Genomic DNA, 23,810 nt, shown 5'->3' with positions numbered 1-23,810 from the left:
AGGAGTACATGCGGGAACAGATTGAGTGGCAACAGCAGCCTTTCAGCCACAACCAGGCCTGTCTTGACCTCATCACTGCTAAACCTCATGGGATACTGCGCATACTGGACGACCAGAGCGGTTTCCCTCAGGTACCTCCACACCTACTTAACTACTCCGTCACACTGCCTGTCTAACCACTTCACCTTATGAGGAGTGGAAATCACCAAAATTAAATAGCAAAAACAGAGCTAATACAACTGGATTGAAAACTGAATTATTTGATAAAAGAAAAATTGGATTGAATTAAAACAGCACCCAACAGCTAAAGGAAACACAGGAACTGTTAATCATTCATTTCACCTAATGTAACAGTTATTGTCAAACATGTGCTTGCAACAAACTTTCAATCAAAAGCCCTGTTCACTAAGCACATCCTTGTTTTCAGTGCTAGATACTGTAGATGCAAGTATCTGAACTGAAATGTAGATGTATTCAGCTGAATCCATCAGTTTGAATTTACTTGAGTTAGCACATGCGAGCACACACAGAAACACACAATCAACTGAGGCAGAGTCCTGTGGCTAGTGAGTCTACTTTGCATCTTACATTTAAATTAGATTAGATTAGATGAAACTTTAATAATCCCTGTGAGGGAAATTGTGTCAAAGGTGAAAGAGAGGTGAGAGCGTGGGTTCATTGCTTGTGCTTAAATGATTTAGGTGTTTTGTGATAAGAGGAACTGGCCCAGAATAGTTCATGATCCAGATATTTCATACCTCAGGTTTTTTTTTAAGAAATTGAGTCATAAATCTCCCATATTGTATTTATGTAGCCCAGGAGACTGAAGCTTATTCTGACCATCTCCCATCAATACATACCTACACTACATGCCCACTTATTTGCCTACCTGCTGCAGCTGCCATCATAATTCCCCATATTCCCATATTGAGATTATTTGTTTTAAAATAATCTACCTGATCCACAAAGGTAAATATTCAGGCAATAATACACAGTTAATTTCCTCAGACAATGTACTGTAAATAGGCAATATTGTGTGCATGGGCATGTGTGTGTGTCTTCGGTGTTTAGGTATATGTTTGTGTCTTTAGTGTTTTGGTTGCTATGGCCTTTGAACCATTAATTGTCCGTATCATTGCTAGGCAACAGACCACACCTTCCTTCAGAAGTGCCACTATCACCATGGTGACAATCCGCTGTATGCCAGGCCAAAGATGCCACTCCCAGAATTCACCCTCAAACACTATGCTGGGAAGGTCACCTACCAGGTACCCCCCCCCGCCCACACACACACAAACACACATACACACACACACACACACACACACACACACACAAACACACACACACAAACACACACACACACACACACACACACACACATAGCCCATATATTAGTCAGGTAAGAGAATCGGACTAGATTCAAGGCCAGATAGCGAAAGGTTGTCCATTTGACCTCACTCAGACACAAAGCTACATCACACACATTAATAATGCAAAAATGAGATGTTGTTGTTCCTAGGCTGTATTGTTGGTTTGGTAATGTCTTACTGCGAATCTGTCTTATTTTGTCTCTCTCTCCCCCTTTCTCTCTCTCTGTGCAGATGGTCCTCTATATGTTCTCCTAACGTTTATCTAATGATTTGTGTTACAGGTGCACAAGTTCTTGGATAAAAACTTTGACATTGTCCGCCAGGATGTCCTTGACCTCTTCACCCAGAGCAAGAATAAAGTGAGATATCCAAATACACTCTTTCTTACTCTGTCTTAGGGCAAAATGTAAGCTATATTCACTATTCTTTACAAGTGAAAATAGGCATCAGTACTCATTTTAATTACTTTCAAGTATTCTGATCATTACTCATCTAATACATGCGCTTTTACCTTTTCTGTCAAAAACACGTTTTGTCAAATATACAAGTAGCTATTTAGTAGTTAATTGTTTTTGAATGTTTGATTTGCCCCAGTAAGTAGAGCTTTTAGATTTGTACTACTTTACTCTCTCTACAGTTTGCAAATCATTATCCCACCAGCAGCAATGCACAATTTGTCACAATTATATGCAAGATATTGATTTAGATGCCAGTAAATACCAGATACATATATTTAGATAGGATAATAGATTGTTGACTATTGACCTTTGAGCTAACTTGTGTGTGTGTGTGTGTGTGTGTGTGTGTGTGTAGATGGTATCCAAACTCTTCTTGAAGCACTCAGAGACTGTGTCTCAGCAGCGGTCTAACGGGCAGCGCAGCAGCATGGCCCGTCGTTACCAGGCCAATACCGTCAGCGCTAAGTTCCAGAGCAGCCTGCAGGAGCTGCTGGAGAAGATGGAGAGGTTTAGTACAGCACCACTTATTGATTTTAGGACCTTCTATAAACCTCTAGAGCAACAATGGGCAACTGCAAATCTTTTGAGACACATTTGCCTGCTGTACCTCTTAAATATGACTCTTTATTTTGCCTTGGTGTGCCATCATAGGCAGCCTAAAGTGATTTTAAGAGCAATCCTGGAAACCTCCAATACAGTTGCATTTGGCATTGTTGGGAAAATACATTTTATATGTTTCATTTGAGCTCAGTCATGTCTCTGATGGATGAAGGGAGAGGCCACTGGAGCTCTTTGGTCCTCCAGTATAGTGATGTGTGGCTCCCACCACTATAAACATTATCCAGCCCCTCTTCAAACCTCTATTTAGAAACTTTGACAGGGTTTCTAAAACTTTCCACAAGGAAGTTGCTCTCTCTCAGACAAATTTACTAACCCCTTAGCAAATCATTCATTCATTCATTCATTTATTAATTAATTTATTCATTCATTCATTCATTCATTCATTCATTCATTCATTCATTCATTCATTCATTTATTCTGGTCTGTCTGTGGCAGGTGTAACCCTTATTTTGTGCGATGCATCAAGCCAAACCATCACAAGGTATATTTGAACTTTGATAATGTGTGCAAGTTTGCAATGGTTATTTTCAGTTTAATTACTGTATAATATACAGCTTGTGTGTGTGTGTGTGTCTGTGTGTGTGTACAGGAGCCAGGCGTGTTTGATATGGACCTGGTCACCACTCAGCTGCGTTATTCTGGTATCTTCGAGACCATCAGCATCAGGAAGCAGGGTTATCCTATCAGAATGCTCTTTCACACCTTCCTTGTCAGGTTGGTCATTTAGAACATCAGAAATATACAGTTTTTCTAGTGTGAATAAGTGTTTTAGAAACTTTTAGACACACTGGAATACATGTTGATTTTTACACTCTCAGGGTTAAATTACCATTGAAGATTTTGCTATGTGGAACTCGGAGAGAAGAATCACCATCAGTCTCACTAATTCTTACATTAAGCGAAAATTAAGGAGGAACTTAAGCACGCATTTATGTGGAGATGTAAGAGGGAAATGTAAGCTGAGTGCGTGTGTGTGTGCATATGCATGTAGGTATAAAGCTCTGCTCTGCATGAAGGACCCCCCACCGCCAGAAGGGGAGAACTGTGTCATGATGCTACACAAGCTTTGTCCGGTCAAGAGTGGCACGTACCAGCTGGGAGTCACTAAAGTGAGCATGCACACAAACAAACATGCAAACATATACATACACACACACACACACACACACACACACACAAACATTCACATGCTCACAAATACAAGTTTGAATATATCAAATGCAAGAAACATATACTATTTAATTGAGATCTGTGTGTGTACTAGATTTTCCTGAAGGAGGAGTTGTACCAGTTTTTGGAGGGTAAGCGTGACCGCGTGTTGAACATTGCAGCCATAGCCCTACAGAGATGCGCACGCCTGTGCATTTTCCGCAGGAACTTCTTCAAAGTCCGACTCCGTGTGATCAAGCTTGAGGCTCACTTCAGGGGCTACCTGGCCAGGTAAGTTTTGTGTCCCCCACGTGATGAAATGGGGCGGGGAGGGGGCTGGGGGGGGGATCACTGGTCGGATTTTGACTAAACTTGGGAGGGATGATGCATCTTCGCAGTATGTTCCAGTGTTTAAAAATCTACACTGATTGGCCAAATGGGGGCGCTATAATTAAAGGTCAAAATCTTGTATCCTACATTATAAGTCTGATTGACATGACACTTGCGACACACATCCAGCTGGCATTTAAAAATATTACACTGACTAGCCTGTTGGAGGTGTAGCAATTAAACCCGGTGGCTTACCGAGTAGAGCGCGTACCACAAGGCTCAGTCCTTCCCGCAGCAATCTGGGTTTGAATCCGGCCCGCGGTCCTTTGCTGCATGTCCTCCCCTCTCTCTCTCCCATACCTTCCTGTCTCTCTCTAACTATCTCCCTGTCAAGTAAAAAAAAAAAATGCAACTCAAATGTGATATCTCATACACGACTGGTCCAATTTTGACAAAAATTGGAGGAGTGATGATGCACTTTGTTACTGATTGGTCCAAATTGTCGTGCAGCATTCATGGGGGACAACACGTTTATATGTTTGAATTTAATTTAATGTTTAATCAAGCAGACAGTACAAAATCTTTATGGATAACATAACATCTACATCCTGAACAGAAAGAGGTTTGTTCTGAGGAGGAAGTGCCTCATCAGGTTCCGCTCCATGGTGCTGCTCATCGTCAACCGCCAGCGTTACATGAGGGTATGTCCACAGTATTTGTGTGTGTGTATGGGGACACATTTAGGGACATCCATATGTTTTAGAGAAATTAATGAAAACTGAACAAATGAGTGAAGTATGATGCTGTTGTCTTTCTGTCAGACAGTCCTGCATCCCGCAAGGAAGGCTGAGGAGGTGAGTGAAAGAGGAAAGGAGGTAAAACTGTCAGTAGGAAGAGGACCAAGTTTTGTGAAAGGGATAGAGATGTAGCAGTAGTTTGATGTAATATAGGTGTGTGTGTGTGTGTGTGTGTTTGATCATTTGTTTGTTTGTTTGCGATGTTTGTAGGATCGCATCAACAGAGAAGTGGTGAATGTGACAACACTGCCTATCCCTGCTGAGCTGGCAGCCCTGCTGCAGGCGGCTTCAGGTGCACCCCCCACCCTCCCACACACACACACACACACACACACACACACACACACACACACACACACATCCATACACAGTCAGTCACTGCTATAAATAATTTTGTCAACAAGAGATATGCTCCACCTTATTTATGGGTGTGTTCAGCAATGTTTACTGTCGTTTTTCTGTGATGACACCCTATGTCCTGGTAAGGGACAGACAGATAGAGGTGTAGCAGTAGTTTGATGTAATATAGGTGTGTGTGTGTGTGTGTGTGTGTGTGTGTAGGTGGTGAAGAGCTGCACTCTGACTGCTTGGCGGTAGTCCAGGCTCCCAAGGTTCAGGTTGACCCCCAGCTGACCCTGCCCCTGGATATCAACAACTACCTCATCACACACTACATACGGGCCATATTCAGGGTAGGAACACACACACACTATCCTACATGTGTGAGTTTGTGAACACATGTATGTAACCTAACCTAACGTTGGCCATTTATTGGATGCTTTAGTCCAAAGAACCTTAGAGACCACAAGTGCATACATTTTTTAGTACATTCCCCCATGGGGAATCAAACCTCTAAACCTGGACAGTATTAGTGCCAAGCTCTACCCATTTAACTACACAGCTGCTATGTATGTATGTGTTTGTGTGTTGTAGGAGCCATTGTTTGGGTTGCTGACTGCCCCGCTAGAGAGATCTCTGACAAGACTGGACGAGGAGCTTAAGCAAGGAGCCCTGGATGTCTTCATTCTGGTACACACACATGCTCACACACGCCGCTGCACATATACAAGCACATGCAGACTAAATGTCAATTAATTCCATTTTTTTTTTTTATGGAAAAGCTGTTTTTCTAGTAGGTTTTCCTCACAGAAAATTGTACCCACATAATGCAAAGCAAACCGAAGCACAGTGTGAAAAGCTAGCTAGGTAAGCAAACAGCCTTGAGGAAATCCTTGAGGTTATGTGCTGTAAATCAGTCCCTATGCTTTTTTTTTTTTTTTTTAGATACTTAGGTTCATGGGTGACCCTAACCTGAACGGGGCTCAGGAGAATCTGTTTGGTAACTACATCATCCAGAGAGGACTTGCCAATCCCAGCCTTCGAGACGAGATCCTGGCTCAGGTAGCCAATCAGGTGAGACTCCCATGCTATTTGTAGCCAATCGGATAGAGATGAGCCCCAAAAAACATCAATAAGACAACATCCTTCACTGTAATTGTTCAACATCTCTAGTCAACTCTTTTCTTCTCCTAACTCTTGTCCTTTCCTTTCCTTTCCTTATTAGGTGTGGAGGAACCCTAATGTTTTGAATTCAGAGCGTGGTTGGCTCCTCCTCTCTGCCTGTCTCTCTGCCTTCCTGCCCTCACAACGGCTGGCCAAGTACCTGCTGAAGTAAGACGCACACACAGTTAGACAATGAAATCTGTTTACATTATATGAAAGAGATATGCATTGAATAAAGTTAAGAGAATAATGACAACAAACAGTTTTTTTTGTCAACAATGCAGAAAAACTCAGTATTCAATTCTATATTCTCTGTTCATGTTTGTTTTTATAGGTTTGTTTCGGACTACGGGCCAGAGGGCTATGAGTGTGTGTGTCAGCACCGTCTGCTGCAGGCCCTGCAGCGGCTCAGTTTAGGACCAGAGTACGTCAGGACATACCCACCTTGTCTACTAGAGTGGACTGCCAACCGCAAGAAAGCTCACACTGTCCTGCACATACACTGCTTTGATGGTGAGAAAACACACACAGACACACAAACACACTATGAGGCAGCGGTGACCCACTGGTTAAAGGAGCGAGCTTGTGACCAAAAGATCTTTCATGCCAATCTCTGGATTACTTGGAAAATGTAGGCCGAGGGGAAGTGAGAGAGTAAAATGTTCTCTCTTTCCACAACATCTGCAGTCTAAGCGCCCTTGAGCAAGGCACTTGCTCAAGGGCTGGTTCTCAGTCGTGCAAGACTGTAAATACTGTACTTGAAAGCTTCCTGGTGTGAGTGAATGCGTGCGTGTAACTTTCCGCCCCCCTGCAACTCTTCCCTTAGGCTGCTGATGTAAATATGAATGTCGTTAGCCAACTTGCCTGGTTAAGAAATATACACTGCTTTGATGGTGAAAGAATTTGAGTTAAAATTAATTTTGCATTTGCATCTGCATTATCTTTCATTGCATTTATATAAGGAGATATATTCTCCTTATCTCATGAATAAGCCAGTGGTGAGATTTATGTCTTTGCAAAGATAGTAGTAGGAAGCTTGTGATCCAGATCGCATTTAAAACTTTAATGCCTCATACACATGCAGCATTAAAAGCCTAGATCAACAATACATGTAAAGTAGTTTTTACAAGTGAATCCTATTTATTTGCTCCTTGGCTTTGACTCTCTCTCCTGACCCAACCTCACCTTTTTGTTTTTTTCACCTGAGCCCGGTTGAAGAGTTATCTGTCTCTCTCTCATTTCCTCCTCTCATCCAGCTAATCTGTCCTCTGGCCTTTTGGCAAGTCTACTGAGGATTAAACAACACCTGATACTCGCTCTGGCTCACTGTCTGTGTTTGTGTGTGTGGCGGGCGGGGAAGTTGTTACTTGCCAATTTTTAGACATAGAGTTGACGATTTATTTAATAGCCTGAATGAACTGGCCTTTGATTGCTTACCATAAATAAAACACCTCATATCATTTCACGGTTGTCCATCTGGGTTCTTTGTCAAATACTTACTGTATGTTAGAGATCCTTTGGGTGTTGTGTGTCTACAGTTTGCCCTCTGTCCTTCAGGTGTGTCCTTCCTGTGTCCACTACACTCCTGGACGACAGGAGAAGACTTTTCCAGAGACATCTTACAGCACAGGTCTCAGCTTAAAACATGCACACACTAAATGCATTTATTATGTTACAAAGAACGGTTAAATATAGGACACATGTAATGGTTACAGCATGGTTATGAGCATGCACGTGTTTGTATTTATCTGTGTGTGTGTGTGTGTGTGTGTGTGCGTGTGTGTGTCTAGGGGTGTGGTAGAGGGCCGTCGAGGCTGGTCGGTGCTGCTGAAGGAGCCGGCCCAGTGGGTGGAGCTGGAGGGCTCAGACTATGTTCTGGACCTGATGTCCGACCTGGAGCTTCCTGCTGACTTTCCCAAACACAGCAGCTACTTCATCATCTCTGCACAGGAACCAACCAGAGTGCGGGCCAACGCCAGCATGTACGACACGCACACACCAACACTTCATCTTAATTTCATTGCAGAATTAAGTATTGATGAAGAGCCTGCAGTTATTTGAATACTTTTGCTGTCCCTGTGCTTTATTGTCTTATAGAAGCCTGTTGGGTAGTGGGTTTGATATGAATGATGATGTCATATCTTCAGCCATATATAGCAGTGAAGGACTCTCTGGCCAAGGTACACATGTACACAAACGCACACACATACACACACACACACACACACACACACACACACACACACACACACACACACTCACATACAGACATTGTTTTGATCAACTGGGTCATGAAGTTGTCTACTCTTCCCTTCTCTTGTCTTCTTTTCTTCTTCTCTTGCAGACTTGGAGCCTCAGAGAGGAATGGATCGCTATCTTGATAGCCTGTTTGACCCTGTACTCTCTGATGGAACTGGAGTAAGTTACAATACACACACACACACACACACAAACACACATGCAGACACAGTGGGTATGCAGGACAGTGGTTGACCTCTGATGGAAGAGCCTGAACACATGAGAGGGGATTCCTCTAACTGCCATCTACTGTAGGTTACTGTGTCGGTCACGTGAAACTGCACTAAGCTTTATATTTTGAGTGTTAAATGGATTCAGCCTCCTCATTTTTTACTGTTAGTTGCACATTCACATATAAGCAATATTAGCTATATGAAAGTTTAGCTTCAATAGAGGAGGCTCCTCAGTGTCTGTCATGCTATATCTATGAATACAGGACAATGATGTAGTGAGTGTTTGCCAAGTAAGACTACTAATTAGAAGCTGAGGACGTGCAAAACAAAAATAGCCACTGTCAGTGCTCACTATTCAGTTTGGACAGCAATAAAACATCAAAGAAAACTTATTCATGATTTATTACCTCCACCATTGAGGACAAAGAATTCAATTTCACTTAAAAGGTAAGTGATAAGAATGATGTCTTTGGGTATACCAGCAAGTTGAACAGTTGTTGGCGGAGGTTTGCATTCTCCAAGTGCTTTCTGGTTATGAAAGTGATGGCTGCAGTGATATCCTGCGATACTGATGTGTGTTAGCCATGCCATATCTATCAGTATTCAGTTAGGACGGTGATGTAGTGAATGTTAGCCATGCTATCGGATGTGGCTGACAGGAATTAGCATGTATCAGATGTGTTCTACAGACCTCTCCCGCCCAGCAACCTATTACGTTACCCAGTTACCGTAACTGTCACAGCGACTAGATCGCCACGGTGATTTCCCACCCAGGCAACGCAGGGATCTGCTTACGAGGAACTGACACTCTGGCAAATGAAGGGCTTACTATTTAATGAGACATGGCCTATATTACTCACACACACACACACACACACATGTAGATTTGTGGGTCAGTAGCTGATTTCTGATGGAAGGACCTGCACACTTGAGAGGGGATTCCTCTATTCTGACAGTCAAAAAGTGCATTCAGTAACTGTGGATGCATGGAAATTGACTACATCTAATATTTCTGACTTCATTGTATCTTCTAGGCAATAGCATACAAGTAGAACATCTGTGATCTGTAATTGTCTGTTGTCCACCTTCCCTACCCCCAACGACACCCTCTTCTTATTGTTACAGTGCAGTTGTATGTTTTATACTGCAGATTTCTTCTTGCGAAAAATAATAAAAAGTGTTGATCACAGTCAAAAGTGCATTGATTACACACATTGTGAACATTTTTAAAACATTCACTCTCCATTTCTCTGTCTGTCTCTCTCCCTCTCTCTTCTCTAACACTCACAAACACACAAATCCACACACACATTCACACACTCATACCAGAGCACAGATGCGGTGATTTAACTCTCTGTGTCTTTGTTTATGCACTCATGTTGTGATATGATTACCAGTATATGAGTGTTGAAGCTCTCTGTCTGGCTGTCTCTCCACTTGTCTCCCCCAGGAAGGGGAGCCTGCTGCAGCACTGTCTAGCAGGATGCGAGGGGCTGGGGGAGTCGGAGGGGGGTGGGGGGACGAACAGCCGGAGAGAGCCCTTCCTCCCCCCCACCTCCACCTGGAGGTTGGTTACATACATGCACCTGTGACACACACACACACACACACACTGGAACATTCACATACTGGAAGAACTTCACTATACCCATAGATTATTTAATCAGTGCAATGAAACATACACATCATTTCATAATACGTGTGTGTGTGCGTGTGTGTGTGTGTGTGCGCATGCGCCAACAGCTGTGAGAGTTCTTCCCGTGGGAGGAGTGATGTCACCTCCTGTTGCTGCAGTGGCACCTGTAACACCAGGTGTGTATTACGTGTGAAGACAAACATTAGGAGAATCCTATCATTTTCCATCTCTCTATCTTCCTTATTGTCTCTCTCCTCCTCTGTCCCCCCCACCCCCCCTCCCCCCACAGATGCCCAGCAGGCTGTCATGATCCAGCAGCGTCAGGCTATAATGGACCAGCAGGCCATCATCATGGTAAGTCCTCCGTGTCTCCGTGTGGATCTGTGTGCCTGCTTATTTGGCTCAGTACTGACAGAAAGCTCTTGTTTTTGACTGAATGTGTTGTTTTTTTCCTCAGGCCCAGCACATGACCATGCAGGCCATGGCGATGGTCAGCAGCCCAGTGACTAGCCCCCCCACCTCCCCCCTCACAAGCCCTCCCATGAGCCCCCTGCTCCACCACCCTCCCAGCCCGTACGCCCCCGCTTACGTCACCATACCCCCAAGTCCTTACGCTAATATTCCACCCAGTCCCTACGCTAACATTCCTCCTAGTCCCTATGCTTCAGCGGGCATGCCGCCTAGCCCCTACCCCCCCGCTAATCCACAGGCGCAGCCTCCAGCCCAGCCTCAGACTCAGCCTCCGGCCCAGCCTCAGTCTCGGCCCCAGCTTCAGGCCTTGCACCCAAACCCCAACCCTGGGGTTCAGCCCAGCTCCACCAAAGCTAATAAATCCCAGCCAGCCCAGCCTAAAGCGAACCCAGCTCCCAGGTCAGTTACTGTGAGATATCTAAAGTGACAATCCATGATATTTTCTTATAAATAAATGTTTGTTTTGCTTTGTGGTTCGTGGATAGTGGTTCAACCTATACCCAGTTCATGAAAGCTTTTAACATTTGCTGTTCTACACACCTAGGAGAGGGAAACACTTTCCAAACACTGCTGCACACAGGATGTGATGCATTTTATATTTATGGAAGCAGTAACAGTGGTTTGTTTGGAATAAATAGAAGAAGAACTGGGTAGTTAGCATGACTAGCAATAGCCACCATGGCTGAAAAGAGCAGTAATTACACAAGCTAATGCTGCATAAACAGAAACACATTACTCACTCAGGGGAAGGCAAGCATGTAAAAAAAGAGTGAAGGAACTGTCGCCGAGACAAAAATAGGGTGAGGAGTGATGCAGATGTGGCTTGTAGTTTGCTGATGAATCAGGTGCTTTTTTTCTTTTTAATTGGTAGGTTTTGTTATACTGGTAGGTTTATTAGTTTACATTGAGTAACTTTATTATTGTGTTTGGCTACTGCCTAAATTGAGTTGCAGCTTGTTAGCTCTAAGTACTAATGTAGGTGCACTGCTAATGTTACTGTAAGCAGTCGCTGTCTTTTGTCAATATAACATTTGAGTATTTTGCATCTCTGTAGACATGCTCACTCCTAGGCACCAGTTTAAATTCTGTTGTTGCTTTATTTGTAGTTGGTTCGCTAGTCTTAGTAGCCAATGCCTGTTGGTTTGCAGTGTGGCAGCTGCTGTCAGTTCAGTGAAGTCAAAGTGTTACAAACTGATCGCTGGCAAGTGCAATGTAAAATGCCACAGCAATGATTGTTTGGCACCAAGGATGTTGAAAAAACCAAGGATGAAAAAAAACAAGAATCTTGCGGTTTCTCGTTTTAACACGACTCTTTGACCAAAAAAAAACGTACAGCATTCATACAATGTAATGCTCTTGTGTTGAGTTGTGTTATTCTGACATCTTGGCTCTGTCAGTATCATGACAGAACAGACTGTATGGGTGCAAAGCCTTGGGTGCACACTCTTAAGCTCTCTCTGTGTGGATTTGTGGCTTCCCCAGGCTCAGTCAGGTAAAGACAGCGTTCCTCGGAGGAAGGCTCCAGGCATCCCCATCAACAAGGACAAACCAGCCAGGAAGTTTGGTAAGCCGAGAGAGAGGGAGAGGGAGAGGGAGAGGGAGAGAGGGAGAGAGGGAGGGGGAGAGAGAGAGAGAGAAACTACTTGGCTTTTTATTTATTAGCTGTGTGTGTGTGTGTGTTCCTGTTTTAGCCCCAGTGGTGACGAGTCCCCCGCCCCCTACTGGAGAGGTGGTGAAGTACTCACCTCGGACTCCAGACCACATCGTCCCCAGTCAAGATATCAAAGGTTGCTGATTTTAAAAGCTCTGTGTGTCTTGTAATCAACAAGTTAAATACCTATTCTTTAAATGTGTTCTTGCATTTCTTGATTTGTACAGACATTGGTCGATATTCGCTTTTAAAATGGTGGAAGAAAACGTATTGTGTAATGTGCTCAATTCTTACATTGTTGACATTACGTATTTTAAAGAAATCATCAGACAGTACGACACTCCACCTCCACCCCCAGACCCACTGCCTCCTGGCAAGAGGTGAGGTCTCACACACACATACACACACACTCACTCACTCACTCACACACACACACACACACACACACACACACACACACACACACTCACTCACTGGTTGTGCTCATTGCCTCCCATGAACGTGAGGAGTAACCAAAAATTAATTCATTCAGAATCACTTCATTCTCCAAATAGGCCTACAATAAATGGACACAATTTTGTGTTAAAATACACAGCATTTCATTTGATGTTGTCGTTTGTCACAGACTTGGAGCTTTGTCTAAATGTAAGTTAACTTCATATCCTTCCATATGTTTTGGGCTTGGTAAAGCTCAGGCTATTACAAAGTGACTAATAGATAATGACTGACGTTATTGCTGGTAATGAGGACAACACCAGAATGGCTACATTTACTTACAGAATAAATACTTAGAACTAACACCCACACACAGTGAACATGTGTATATACTATGAAAGCATACTGTATACATTATAGCTCCTGCAAATCCTGCAAACTTTAATGTTTGAAACTGTGAATCTCTATAGGAGACCTGAGGGGAAGTTTAAGAAGAAGCAGACCCCTCGTGATGAAGCTTTACACATCCTCAAACCGCAGATGGACAACCCTCCTGCTCCACAGGTGCACACATCCACAAAAAAAACACGTTTACACATACTCTCTTGCAATACTACAGCATACATTAATGCCAGCATACGCAATTACACAATGTATGCAATGCATGCAGCCACATGAACATTAGACATACAAGGTTTGCAAACAATAATAACCTCTGAGTAACAGCTGCAGTCATGCCATATAAGAAAATGTTTCTGTGTTTCTCTAGCCCAAACGTCCTGTTGCCCCTGCTGCATCCGCAATGAAAGAGGCTGGGTTTAAACCCACCAAGAATACTAAGAAAAAAGCACCTGAACGTCCTATCCCCATACCTCCTCCAGGTACTCAGATATACATATACTCATATACTCATGCACCCATATTCAAGTATATGCACACTTTCTTGTCATCATATTCCCAGATTGAAACTCTTACCCTATGCCACTAAAAGTTCCAGGCTAAATCAGTAGACTTCAGTGTTAAGCCAAGCTTTGTTTATCTATACTTCAAACGTCTGAGTCATCCAGTCTACTGAATGGCCAAAATTAGACAACTGAAAATATTTTCTTAGGTGTTGTAGATGCATGCAGCTAAAAAGCATTTAGACTACAAACAAGCTTTGAATTTCATTATTTCTTTTGTTGTCTCAAATTACCTCCGTTCCTCAGGGGTTAAGATAAATGATTTTCTACCGCATCCAAAATATGTTTATGCATGTATCCTACACTAAGTACATCAAGATATTGTAATGCTCTTCCTTCCCATTACCAGAGGGTCTCAGGTTCGATCCCAGTATCAGCCATAGATCCCATCGAAATATCCTAGAGCAAGACACTAACTGAATCCTCACCTGCTCACTCATTGTAAACTGCTCCGAATACGAGTGACAACTGAAGGTAAAACTGTGTCATCTGTAATCTGATGTATTTGATGCAGTTGCTCGAGAGCTCCCGGTGGAGACAGAGACCATCCAGACTCAGCTTCATCAGAGCACCAATGAAGAGCACTACACCTACACCAATGTTCCCTGGAGGCTGTATCTCAGGAAGGAGGTACACACACACACACACACACACACACACCTACACACACACACACACACACACACACACACACACACACACACACACACACAAAGCCTCAGATCCACTCATTATCCAATGAACATATTTTTCTTTCACAGGTTTTCTATCCCAAAGACAGCTTCAACAATCCTCTGGTGCTAGACCTCATTTTCAAACAGGTAAAATAAAGAGATCAATAAATGAATAATGAATTCTACATTCATTCATATGTTTATTTCATTCATTTATTCTAACTTAACTTGTGCTCAACAAGTTCAGTTGATCACAGAAATATATTCAAAGTGATTTCTCTTCTCTTCTCTTCTCTTCTCTTCTCTTCTCTTCTCTTCTCTTCTCTTCTCTTCTCTTCTCTTCTCTTCTCTTCTCTTCTCTTCTCTTCTCTTCTCTTCTCTTCTCCCCTCCCCTCCCCTCTCCTCTCCTCTCCTCTCCAGATAGTGAATGACACTCTGTCGGAGGCATGTGTTCGTATCACCAGGGATGAAAGGCAGAAAATGAAAAGTCTTTTTGGTAGGCTACCTGTTCTTACTGCAGACATTTTTCCAGACTTTTCCAGACCTCATCCTCTACTCTAAACTAAATATTTTAACATTTAAGCGTGTATGCGTCTATTTTTGTGAATGACAGCTAAACATGGGGTTGAACAGAATATGGATCCGGTGGAGGAGTTTGTGAAGAAAGCCATCGTCACAGCAGCCAGGGAAACCTGGGAAATTTACTTCTCCCGTCTGTTCCCTGCCTCGGTGAGGGTGCTGACGGCTCACTTTCCTGTTTCCAGTCTTAAGACTCTTTTCTCCGCCAATACATCACAACACAAACGATGTCACACAACAACCCCCACATTTGATACAGTTGATTACAATGGATCCTATTATCATTATTGAGTGTATTATTTTCCTTATATCAACCCTGTGTGTGTGTGTGTGTGTGTGTGTAGGGCAGTGTAGGAACAGGAGTGCAGGTGTTGTCAGTGTCTCACAGCGGCATTAAGCTGTTAAAGACAGTAAAGAGCAGCGCTGCGGCTCCAGACTACTTCAGAGTTCTGCGACCATACACGTATGTATTGTTTTCTCGGTGTGTGCCAGACTTGGATCAGGCAGTATTTGCAAATACTTTGTTGTATTTGTTTAAACCTGCTTGGAGTACCAGATGGATCTGTGTCACAGAAAAGTACAACAAATTGACTTTCAAACACTTTCCTGGGATTATCTAGACTTTCCTTCAATGATTTCTCTTTATCTGTTATATTTAAAAAAAAAAGAATGATTTGTGTATACTATTTTGATCCAGGTCTGGTTTGTACATACAGTACATCTGTTTACATTTGTGTGTGCTTCCATAGTTGTGAGTGTATCCCCCCACAATAGTCACACTGTGTATTTTTTTTAGCTATGCAGACATCCTGTTTGTGACCATCCCATCTGAGAACATGCTGGAGTTCAATCTGACCAATGAGAAACTGATCCTGTTCTCAGCCAAGGCACCGCAAGTCAAACATCTTATAGACACCTTCATCACTGAGATCAAAAAGGTACATTCAAGCACTACTTCTCTCCAGAATTATCACATAAAAGAAACAATGGAAAAGTAACATCTATTTAAAGGAAGAAATCCACCCTAAAACACTTTAAAAAAAAAAACAACAGCTATTGGTGATGCACCTTGTATTTCTGGGCCCATTTAATTGTTTGGTGGAGTATTTTTCTTATTCTCACAGTTGACTGGCCAATCGTAGACATTACTTTGAGATATTTCCAGCACAACTGAAACATAGTTTAATAGAAAATGTTTCAACTAACACAGGCTACAGTAAATAGTAAATGACAGTCGCCTCAATAGAACATAATGCAGGACAGCCACAAGACATGATGCATTTTGAGTAAGGGCTGCGACACACTTCTTCTCAAATGGAAAACTTGTTCCTTTATATTTGTGATTTTTTTTGTGTTCTTCCCAGGACTCAGACTATGTGATTGCAGAGCGTAACTTTGTGACAGACGACCGCTCACTGCTCAGTTTCCACAAAGGTGACATCATCAGGCTGCAGGTTATGGACGGGCTGGAGAAGGGTGAGATACGCTGCACATAAAGACGACATCATAGGGCAAACTTTCTCATCTTTTTGGGTGAATCTCTGATCTAATGTGTGTGTGTGTGTGTGTGTGTCTTGTGTATCTGCTCCAGGTCATAGCTATGGCTCTGTGGTGAGGAAGAAGGTGGTGTTCCTAGAGGAGATGAAGAGAGGCACCCAAGACTTTGGTGAGTCGACATAAAATTCTGTTATGTGCGTCTGTACAAAGAGAGTGACTCTTAATCTTTTCAACCAGAGTACACAAGAACATTGATGGATGTATAAATAATGCATTGCATGATATATTTTATTCATTCAAATCAAATCAAATGAATTTTAATGTGTCACAGTTTGCCTTAGAAGCTATAATAAACCGCACAAGTACAAACAGACAGACACATTCAGACGCATAATATGGAGAGGTCTGTGTGTGTGTGTGTGTGTACGCCTGTGTGACTGTGTGAGGGTGCATGTGAGTTTGTGTGTATCCACGTGTGAATTATCTATAATTGTTAGGTTAGCACAATGTGCCAGGTTATCTGTGTAGCAGTGACTGCAGGTGGCAAATGGGGTCTTGTAAATGATAGGAAAAAGGATGCAGATAACGATAACGCTTGTTTAAATAAAGAGTCCATTGCTTGCTGACTGTAAGTGGAAAGCTGAGTCGCTGCTAATGGAAGGGCAGATAATGATAAGGACAGGACCAGCCGGGGTGTGTGTGTGTGTGTGTGTGTTTGGGGGGGGGTGGGGGGGGGGGTGGGGGGGGTGTTTAGGGCACAAGGCACCCAGGAGGACATGCGCGTCTATGTGTGTCTACTTTTGTATGCTTGTGTGTTTTTCTACATGACCTTATATACTCCCTCTACTCTGTGTGTGTGTGTGTGTGTGTCAGGGTGGAAGTTCGGGGCAGTGTGTGGCCGCTCTGGTGCGTTCCCGGCGGATTGTGTCCGTCCGGTGGCTCCTCCTGACTTCCTGTCCCTGCCACTGGACCGCAGGGCGGAGCCTCGAGGAGGAGCGGGGCAGTTCGCTGTGTCATCAGCCGTCGCTGTCGCTGTGGCGTCCACCATGGCTGCCCATGAGATAGATCAAACTCTAGAGGTACACAAGCACACACACACACACACACTTACTCTCTCTCTCAAATTGAACTCAGTGTAACATTTTTTTCCACTGTCTGTCTTTGTGTTTCAGAAAGTTTCGCTGGACGGTTTTGATGGCGATGGAGATATGGAAGAGAGCATGCTACTGGACAGTAAATACGACATGGTGGAGTTCGCCAAGAAATACTTCAGACAGGGAGCCGGTGGGAAGGGGTAAGACAAAAAACGACATATACTGTATATACATAGACACACACAGAGAGATTTACACACACACACACAGACACAGATGAGCATGTCAACTTTGTCAGCACATATAAATCTAACGTAACACTGATTCCTTCCTCAGAGACACAGTGAAGAGCAAGAGCAAGAACTCCAAGGATCCTTTTGAAATGATCAAGTTCTCCAAGGTGCTTTCCTTCTCTACAGTTTCACCACTGTCACCTAGAACATCCTTGCAGACTAAAAGACTTAACATACTCGTGGATGCAGTCAGTTGTTTATATTATTCCTGTCCTACGTGTTTTTTTCTCCTGTGCAGTCCCCTCTCTCTGAGTCTCTGATAGAGTTTACTGACCCAGCCATGAACCGAGTGGCAGCTGATCTCTTCCTAGGTATGTTTTCACCCTCTCCTGTGTCCCTTCTCATTACATCTGGGCTCTGATTAATGCATTTCCAGGTGTATTGAAATTTGTTTCATATCAAAATGTAAATATCATTCAAGGCAAGCTGGGTTTATTTTTATTCATCAGAAATCAGTTCAGCCTATATAGAAAATTTGCTTTTTCATCTTTCGAGACTTCAGTTGGAGTTCTATGGCATAGTGCTGACCTGACAGATTTTGTGTGTGTGTGTGTGTGCGCATGTGTGTGTGTGTGTGTGTGTGTGTGTGTGTGTGTGTGTGTCCTATATGTCTAATTTGTTCAGCGGTGATGCGCTTCATGGGTGACCATCCTTTAAAGGGATTGACAGAACATGATGTGGTCAGCACTTTCCTCAAGGTAAACACACACTCAGTTATTTGTTCGGCTGCTGTTTTCTCTTAGATCGTTTATTAATGTGTGCGTGTGTGTGTGTGTGTGTGTGTGTGTGTGTGTCCTCCCCTCAGCTCATAGGAGAATTTAGCCTGATGAGGGATGAGGCTTACTGCCAGGTCCTCAAACAGCTTACCGCTAACACCAGCTCCAAAGCGTAAGTCTGCTCGCTGCAACATGCACACTTCACACTACTCGCTTCACCTTAATGCCTGAACCTGTGAACCCAAGCGTGTTTCTACACTCTTGTATTCTGCAGAGATAGTTGCCAACGAGGCTGGAGGCTGCTGTACATCCTGACTGCTTTCCATCGCTGCTCTGAAGTCCTGAAGCCCTTCCTGCTGAAATACCTACAGCAGGCGTGCCGCAGCGCTGGAGTGCTGTTTCAGGGTAAGAACACACACACACACACACACACATACACATAGGATATTCACACACGCACAGTAAGGCCAGGTTAAGATCTGGCACATTGACAGACAGAGCATGCACCTCACTGACAGTAATGTTTTGTTGAAATGTGATAGGCATAGCTAAAGCATGTGAGCAGAACCTGAAGAAGACGTTCCAATATGGCGGCCGTGTCACCCCTCCCAACAGCATGGAGCTGAAGGCCATGGTGGTCAGTACTTCACACTGTGTGTACAACCGGTTTGTACCTGGGCTCACAAATGTTCAGGCCCTTTCATTGAGAAATCAGCCACTGTCCTACATATCCGCTGTGTGTGTGTGTGTGTGTGTGTGTGTGTGTGTGTGCTTCCTCAGGCGGGACGGAGTTCCAAGCGCCAGCTGTTTCTCTTCCCTGGAGGCATTGAGCGTCACCTTAAGGTCAAAACGTGCTCTGTAAGTGTTTAGCCACTGAGCATCTTGTTATTTCACACAGGTGTCTGTAAGGAGATGGCTGTGATATGCTTGTGCGTGTGTGCGTGCGTGTGTGTGTGTGTCTGTGTGTGTGTGTGTGTGTGTGTGTGTGTTGACATTGTCGTGTTTTTCAGGTTGCTCTGGAGGTGATTGAGGAGCTGTGTTATGAGATGGGTCAACACAGACCGGAGGCCATGGATGAATACACAATTTTTTTAGTCACCGATAGAGGTAACACATGCAATCACGGACACATACTCTCTTTCTTTCACTCATTCTCTCCCTCTCTCTCTCTCACTCTCGCTCACACGCACACACACACACACACACACACGCACACATACACACACACACACACATTAAACATTGTATTAGTGCACAAAGGCAATCTCCTGCTCATTGTCAGTGGAGCAGTTACACTCTCAGATCACATATCAGAGGCTTCTCTGGTTTCCTGCTCTGGGAGAAAGTTGCTCATGTTCACGAATACTGATAAGGCTTTCATGGGACAATAACAAATATGAATCCTTTAATTGAGTAGTTCCAGTAAATCTTTAAGTAAATATGCATATCTCTATGTAATAAATGACTTTGTGTGTGTGTGTGCTTGCCTTGTGCCCAGGTCAGAATGTGCGTCCTCTGAACAAGCATGAGTACATCCTGGATCTTGCTACAGAGGCTGAGGCAGTGGACAGCAACTACAGCTTCTGGTTCAGACGGGTTGTCTGGACTCAGCCACTCAAGTTTGACAATGAGCTTTGTGTTGCGATGCACTTTAACCAGGTACAGCATTGCAGATGGATGATATTTCACATATACACTACCAGTCAAAAGTTTGGACACGCCACATTTTTCTTTTTTTTTTTTACTATTTTCCACATTTTAGAACAATAGTAAAGACATCAAATCTAGGAAATAACACAAATGGAATTATGCAGTCACCAAAAAAGTGTTAAACAAATCAAAACTATCTTATATTTTAGATTCTTTAAACTGCCACCCTTTGCTTTGATGGAAAGGCAAAGGCTTTGAAAAGAAATTCATACACAGGCATCAACTTCACTATTTATATTTGTCTAAGAAACAAATTTCAAGCTTTTAAGCATAAGCCTTTAGATCATAATGGCTTTAAGATAATGAAAAACACAGTACATTCAATCAGGTGTGTCCAAACTTTGACTTGTAGTGTATCCCCAATGGGATCACTGGGTGAGGCTGCTTGTGTCAGTACCACTGTTTCCGTGTGTGTATGTGTATGTGTATGTGTATGTGTATGTAATTGTGTTTGTGTGTATGCCTAGATCCTGCCTGACTTCTGTAAAGGCCTACTAAATGTGCTTCCACAAGGGAAAGTCAGCGATCAACAGTTCCACCAGATCTCCAAACTGGCGGCTTTGCAGCACAGAGCCAAAGACATTGTCTTCGTCCCCAGCATGTGAGAATACATACAATAACAAAGGAAAATGGTTGAAGTGTTTATTCTAATCCACCTCAAAGTAGAATGTTTGACATTTAGCAATCTTCTAAAATTATCCAAATGACAAATATCTAAAAGGATAGGCTTACATAGAAGATTGTAAAATTCCAGAAATTCATTATACCATTATACCATTATACCAATCATTAAAGGAAAAATCCAGCCTAAAACACTTTAACACTGTTAAACAAACACAGCTATCAGCGATGTACTTTGCATTTCTGGGTCCATTTTGTTGTTTGGTGTTTCTTTTTCCCAACTCTCTTGCTCTTACTATCCCTGTTGCTCTCTCCACCAACACATCCAACCCACAGCTGAATGCAGCCCGTTCTCTGAGGGTTGTTGAAAGGCATTCTGGGAAACCTAGGAAATAAGTAACTGAAGTACAAGTAGAGGCAGGTTGATGGAAAGTGGGTACATCCAAAAAGTAAATTCATCACAAAATAACTCCTGAAATGCATTGAACATTGCAGATGAATGATATTTAACAGTGTAAGAGTATCCAAGGGCAGATTTTATTTTTTAAGTTTTGCCCATCTGGATTTCAGTTTATCTTAGATTCTTTATTTTCTGTTCCCCTCTCATGCAGCCATGAATTGTCGGAGTATATCGCCCCTCCTCTATTCAAGAAGCAGCCCCCGCAGCAGTGGGTAACCATGGTGACGCAGCACATGCAGCAAGTACAGACCCTGAGCCCCCACCAGGCCAGAGCACAGTTCCTGGGTAAGATCCTGGGTTACATTAAAAGATATGAATGTGCGTATCTCTGTGCATCCCTTGTTAAAGTGTGTGTGTCTGTGTGTTTGTGTGTAGGGCTGATCAGTGCGTTCCCTATGTTCGGCTCGTCGTTCTTCTACGTCCACAGCAGCAGCTCCACCACCTTCTACGCCCCCTGCATCCTTGCTGTCAATCAAAATGGTCTTCACTTCCTGCACAAAGACACACATGTGAGGAAACACCACACACACACACACACACAGATATTGATACAATTACATTTCAACTCATCGTGATTGAAAAAAACCCAGTTTTTCTTCTTTAAAGTTTTCATTGATTCATTAATTTATACAAGAAAAAAAGTTACAACACCATAGAAAGTATTTAAAACATTTACCTGCTCTGCTGGTTTGCAGAGGGTTCCTGTCCTACAGCAGCAGAAAAAGAAAAAGTATTTAAAGTGAGAGGATTCAAAAGAGATAGATATTTAGAAGAACGAGATGGGAAAAAGATATAAGAAACAAGAGATTATAAAAGAAGTAAAAAGCAAGAGGTTAAGAATTGTATATTTCCATCTCCTGGTTTGGAGGCAATCCCAGATATTACCTAACTACACAGCAAGTCAGCGATGACAGACCTGACTCTCCAATAGGAAGGTTTTATCAGCTTGTTTAAAGATGACAAGAGAACACGGTGCAAGTTGCAACTGTAAAAGAAGGATCCAAGTCCATACAGTGTGTCACAGTGTTTGGTCCCTGTGGTGCAGGAACTGTTGGCGGTGGCCCCCCTGGTGGAGGTGCAGTCCAGCCGCACCCAGAGGCCCACTGCAGGAACCAGCTATCCGTATGTAGACCTCACCCTGGGAGACACGAACACACAGCGGGTCACTCAGCTGCAGCTGGAGCAGGTATACACAAAGGCACACTTCAGCAGCCACTCGCAATTTTCAAAAGTTCACATTAGTTCCTCTGTTGCGATCTCTCTACTGATGCTGGTGTTGTGTGTGTGTTTCCGCAGGGCCTGGAGTTGTGTCGAGTCATTGCCATGCAGGTGGAGAACATGATGTCAGTGCGGGAGAAGAGACTCACCCTGCCGCCCAGTGAAATCACCATGTTGTAGCACAAGCTCACTCACGTCCACGCTCACTCGTTCAAGCAATCACATAGGCAAGTGCACGCACACACACACACACACACATACACACACACACACAGACTCACACACACTTATACATGCATATACAAAAAAACCCTCAAAATAACCTACCTCTTCTTGCCTTCAGGTGTTTGTTGTGTGTAGCTTACACACACTCAGATATATGTGAATGCAAAATTGTACTATAGTGTATTATATGCACTGCAATAACTGAATTAACTGAAACTTCACTATCAGGAGAATAGAATATGCAGCCTAGCAACAGTGGAGGTTCATATTAATTGATATTTATTTTCAAGTTGACACCTTTATAATTGCACTTACATGCTACTTTTAATTGATCATGTTGAAGATGTGTCCTCTATATGAATGCTGTTTTATGAACAGTGAAGGAAGCTTCATAGGCTCCAAAGTTACTCCAAAGTTTTATAACTGACATGTGAGCAGTTTGTATTTTTTTATGTATATTGTACACTGTTTGTAAATCTTAAGGTATATTGATGTAAAGTGTTGTTTTCATCTGTTGTAAATGTGTTCATTTGCTTATTTTGTAAAGGACATTTTTATCACAATAAAATAAGCAATTTTAAAGAGAGAATCGTGTGCACTGTATTGTTTGTTCATAAAAATGTCTAAAGGATGATAAAAGTAAGCATGTGAGATAAATAGGTATCAATATAACAAATTAGAACAAAAAAAAAGTCAATAGCGCATCTCAAATATTCATTTCAAGGAATGTACAGTGAGGACTTCAAGGAGGTAAATAAGAGGTTACTGGGACAAAATTAGAAATATTGGAGGGTGTCCTCGTCCTCAGTCCCAAAATGGATTTACTTGTCTTGGTCCTATGAACGCCCAGGAAATGTGATAGTCCC

The 23,810-nt window shown here is 42.9% G+C and overlaps 1 protein-coding gene across 1 annotated transcript in view; it reads left to right on the top strand.

The window, feature by feature from the left end:
• myo15ab (myosin XVAb) overlaps window positions 1-22,899 on the top strand; it is a 39,794-nt gene extending 16,895 nt beyond the window's left edge. Inside the window, exons 23-74 of the mRNA XM_071523357.1 lie at window positions 1-131; window positions 1,143-1,268; window positions 1,655-1,732; window positions 2,187-2,338; window positions 2,888-2,933; window positions 3,042-3,166; window positions 3,444-3,561; window positions 3,717-3,892; window positions 4,548-4,632; window positions 4,753-4,806; window positions 4,939-5,020; window positions 5,290-5,420; window positions 5,662-5,757; window positions 6,013-6,141; window positions 6,293-6,399; window positions 6,566-6,744; window positions 7,789-7,861; window positions 8,022-8,213; window positions 8,329-8,411; window positions 8,576-8,649; window positions 10,153-10,273; window positions 10,628-10,692; window positions 10,796-11,212; window positions 12,298-12,373; window positions 12,501-12,596; window positions 12,780-12,840; window positions 13,366-13,459; window positions 13,665-13,776; window positions 14,372-14,487; window positions 14,619-14,678; window positions 14,952-15,027; window positions 15,145-15,260; window positions 15,455-15,573; window positions 15,907-16,048; window positions 16,475-16,586; window positions 16,702-16,776; window positions 17,481-17,686; window positions 17,780-17,901; window positions 18,038-18,101; window positions 18,233-18,305; window positions 18,619-18,692; window positions 18,800-18,882; window positions 18,985-19,115; window positions 19,253-19,347; window positions 19,491-19,568; window positions 19,721-19,817; window positions 20,209-20,369; window positions 20,888-21,021; window positions 21,653-21,786; window positions 21,877-22,010; window positions 22,547-22,687; window positions 22,798-22,899. The exon at window positions 1-131 is cut by the window's left edge and continues 1 nt beyond it. Coding sequence (XP_071379458.1) covers window positions 1-131; window positions 1,143-1,268; window positions 1,655-1,732; window positions 2,187-2,338; window positions 2,888-2,933; window positions 3,042-3,166; window positions 3,444-3,561; window positions 3,717-3,892; window positions 4,548-4,632; window positions 4,753-4,806; window positions 4,939-5,020; window positions 5,290-5,420; window positions 5,662-5,757; window positions 6,013-6,141; window positions 6,293-6,399; window positions 6,566-6,744; window positions 7,789-7,861; window positions 8,022-8,213; window positions 8,329-8,411; window positions 8,576-8,649; window positions 10,153-10,273; window positions 10,628-10,692; window positions 10,796-11,212; window positions 12,298-12,373; window positions 12,501-12,596; window positions 12,780-12,840; window positions 13,366-13,459; window positions 13,665-13,776; window positions 14,372-14,487; window positions 14,619-14,678; window positions 14,952-15,027; window positions 15,145-15,260; window positions 15,455-15,573; window positions 15,907-16,048; window positions 16,475-16,586; window positions 16,702-16,776; window positions 17,481-17,686; window positions 17,780-17,901; window positions 18,038-18,101; window positions 18,233-18,305; window positions 18,619-18,692; window positions 18,800-18,882; window positions 18,985-19,115; window positions 19,253-19,347; window positions 19,491-19,568; window positions 19,721-19,817; window positions 20,209-20,369; window positions 20,888-21,021; window positions 21,653-21,786; window positions 21,877-22,010; window positions 22,547-22,687; window positions 22,798-22,899 — 5,924 coding nt within the window. The remainder of the gene's footprint in view (window positions 132-1,142; window positions 1,269-1,654; window positions 1,733-2,186; window positions 2,339-2,887; window positions 2,934-3,041; window positions 3,167-3,443; window positions 3,562-3,716; window positions 3,893-4,547; window positions 4,633-4,752; window positions 4,807-4,938; window positions 5,021-5,289; window positions 5,421-5,661; window positions 5,758-6,012; window positions 6,142-6,292; window positions 6,400-6,565; window positions 6,745-7,788; window positions 7,862-8,021; window positions 8,214-8,328; window positions 8,412-8,575; window positions 8,650-10,152; window positions 10,274-10,627; window positions 10,693-10,795; window positions 11,213-12,297; window positions 12,374-12,500; window positions 12,597-12,779; window positions 12,841-13,365; window positions 13,460-13,664; window positions 13,777-14,371; window positions 14,488-14,618; window positions 14,679-14,951; window positions 15,028-15,144; window positions 15,261-15,454; window positions 15,574-15,906; window positions 16,049-16,474; window positions 16,587-16,701; window positions 16,777-17,480; window positions 17,687-17,779; window positions 17,902-18,037; window positions 18,102-18,232; window positions 18,306-18,618; window positions 18,693-18,799; window positions 18,883-18,984; window positions 19,116-19,252; window positions 19,348-19,490; window positions 19,569-19,720; window positions 19,818-20,208; window positions 20,370-20,887; window positions 21,022-21,652; window positions 21,787-21,876; window positions 22,011-22,546; window positions 22,688-22,797) is intronic.
• The last annotated feature ends 911 nt before the right edge of the window (window positions 22,900-23,810 follow it).

Source organism: Centroberyx affinis, unplaced genomic scaffold, assembly GCF_046629955.1.
Source record: "Centroberyx affinis isolate AG114_WGS23_722 - 3 ecotype Tasmania unplaced genomic scaffold, CSIRO-AGI_Caff_v1 ptg000100l_1, whole genome shotgun sequence".
In the NCBI taxonomy this organism is placed as follows: Eukaryota; Metazoa; Chordata; class Actinopteri; order Beryciformes; family Berycidae; genus Centroberyx; species Centroberyx affinis.
Note: the sequence above shows the minus strand (reverse complement) of the source record. Positions and strands in the feature narration are given on the sequence as shown.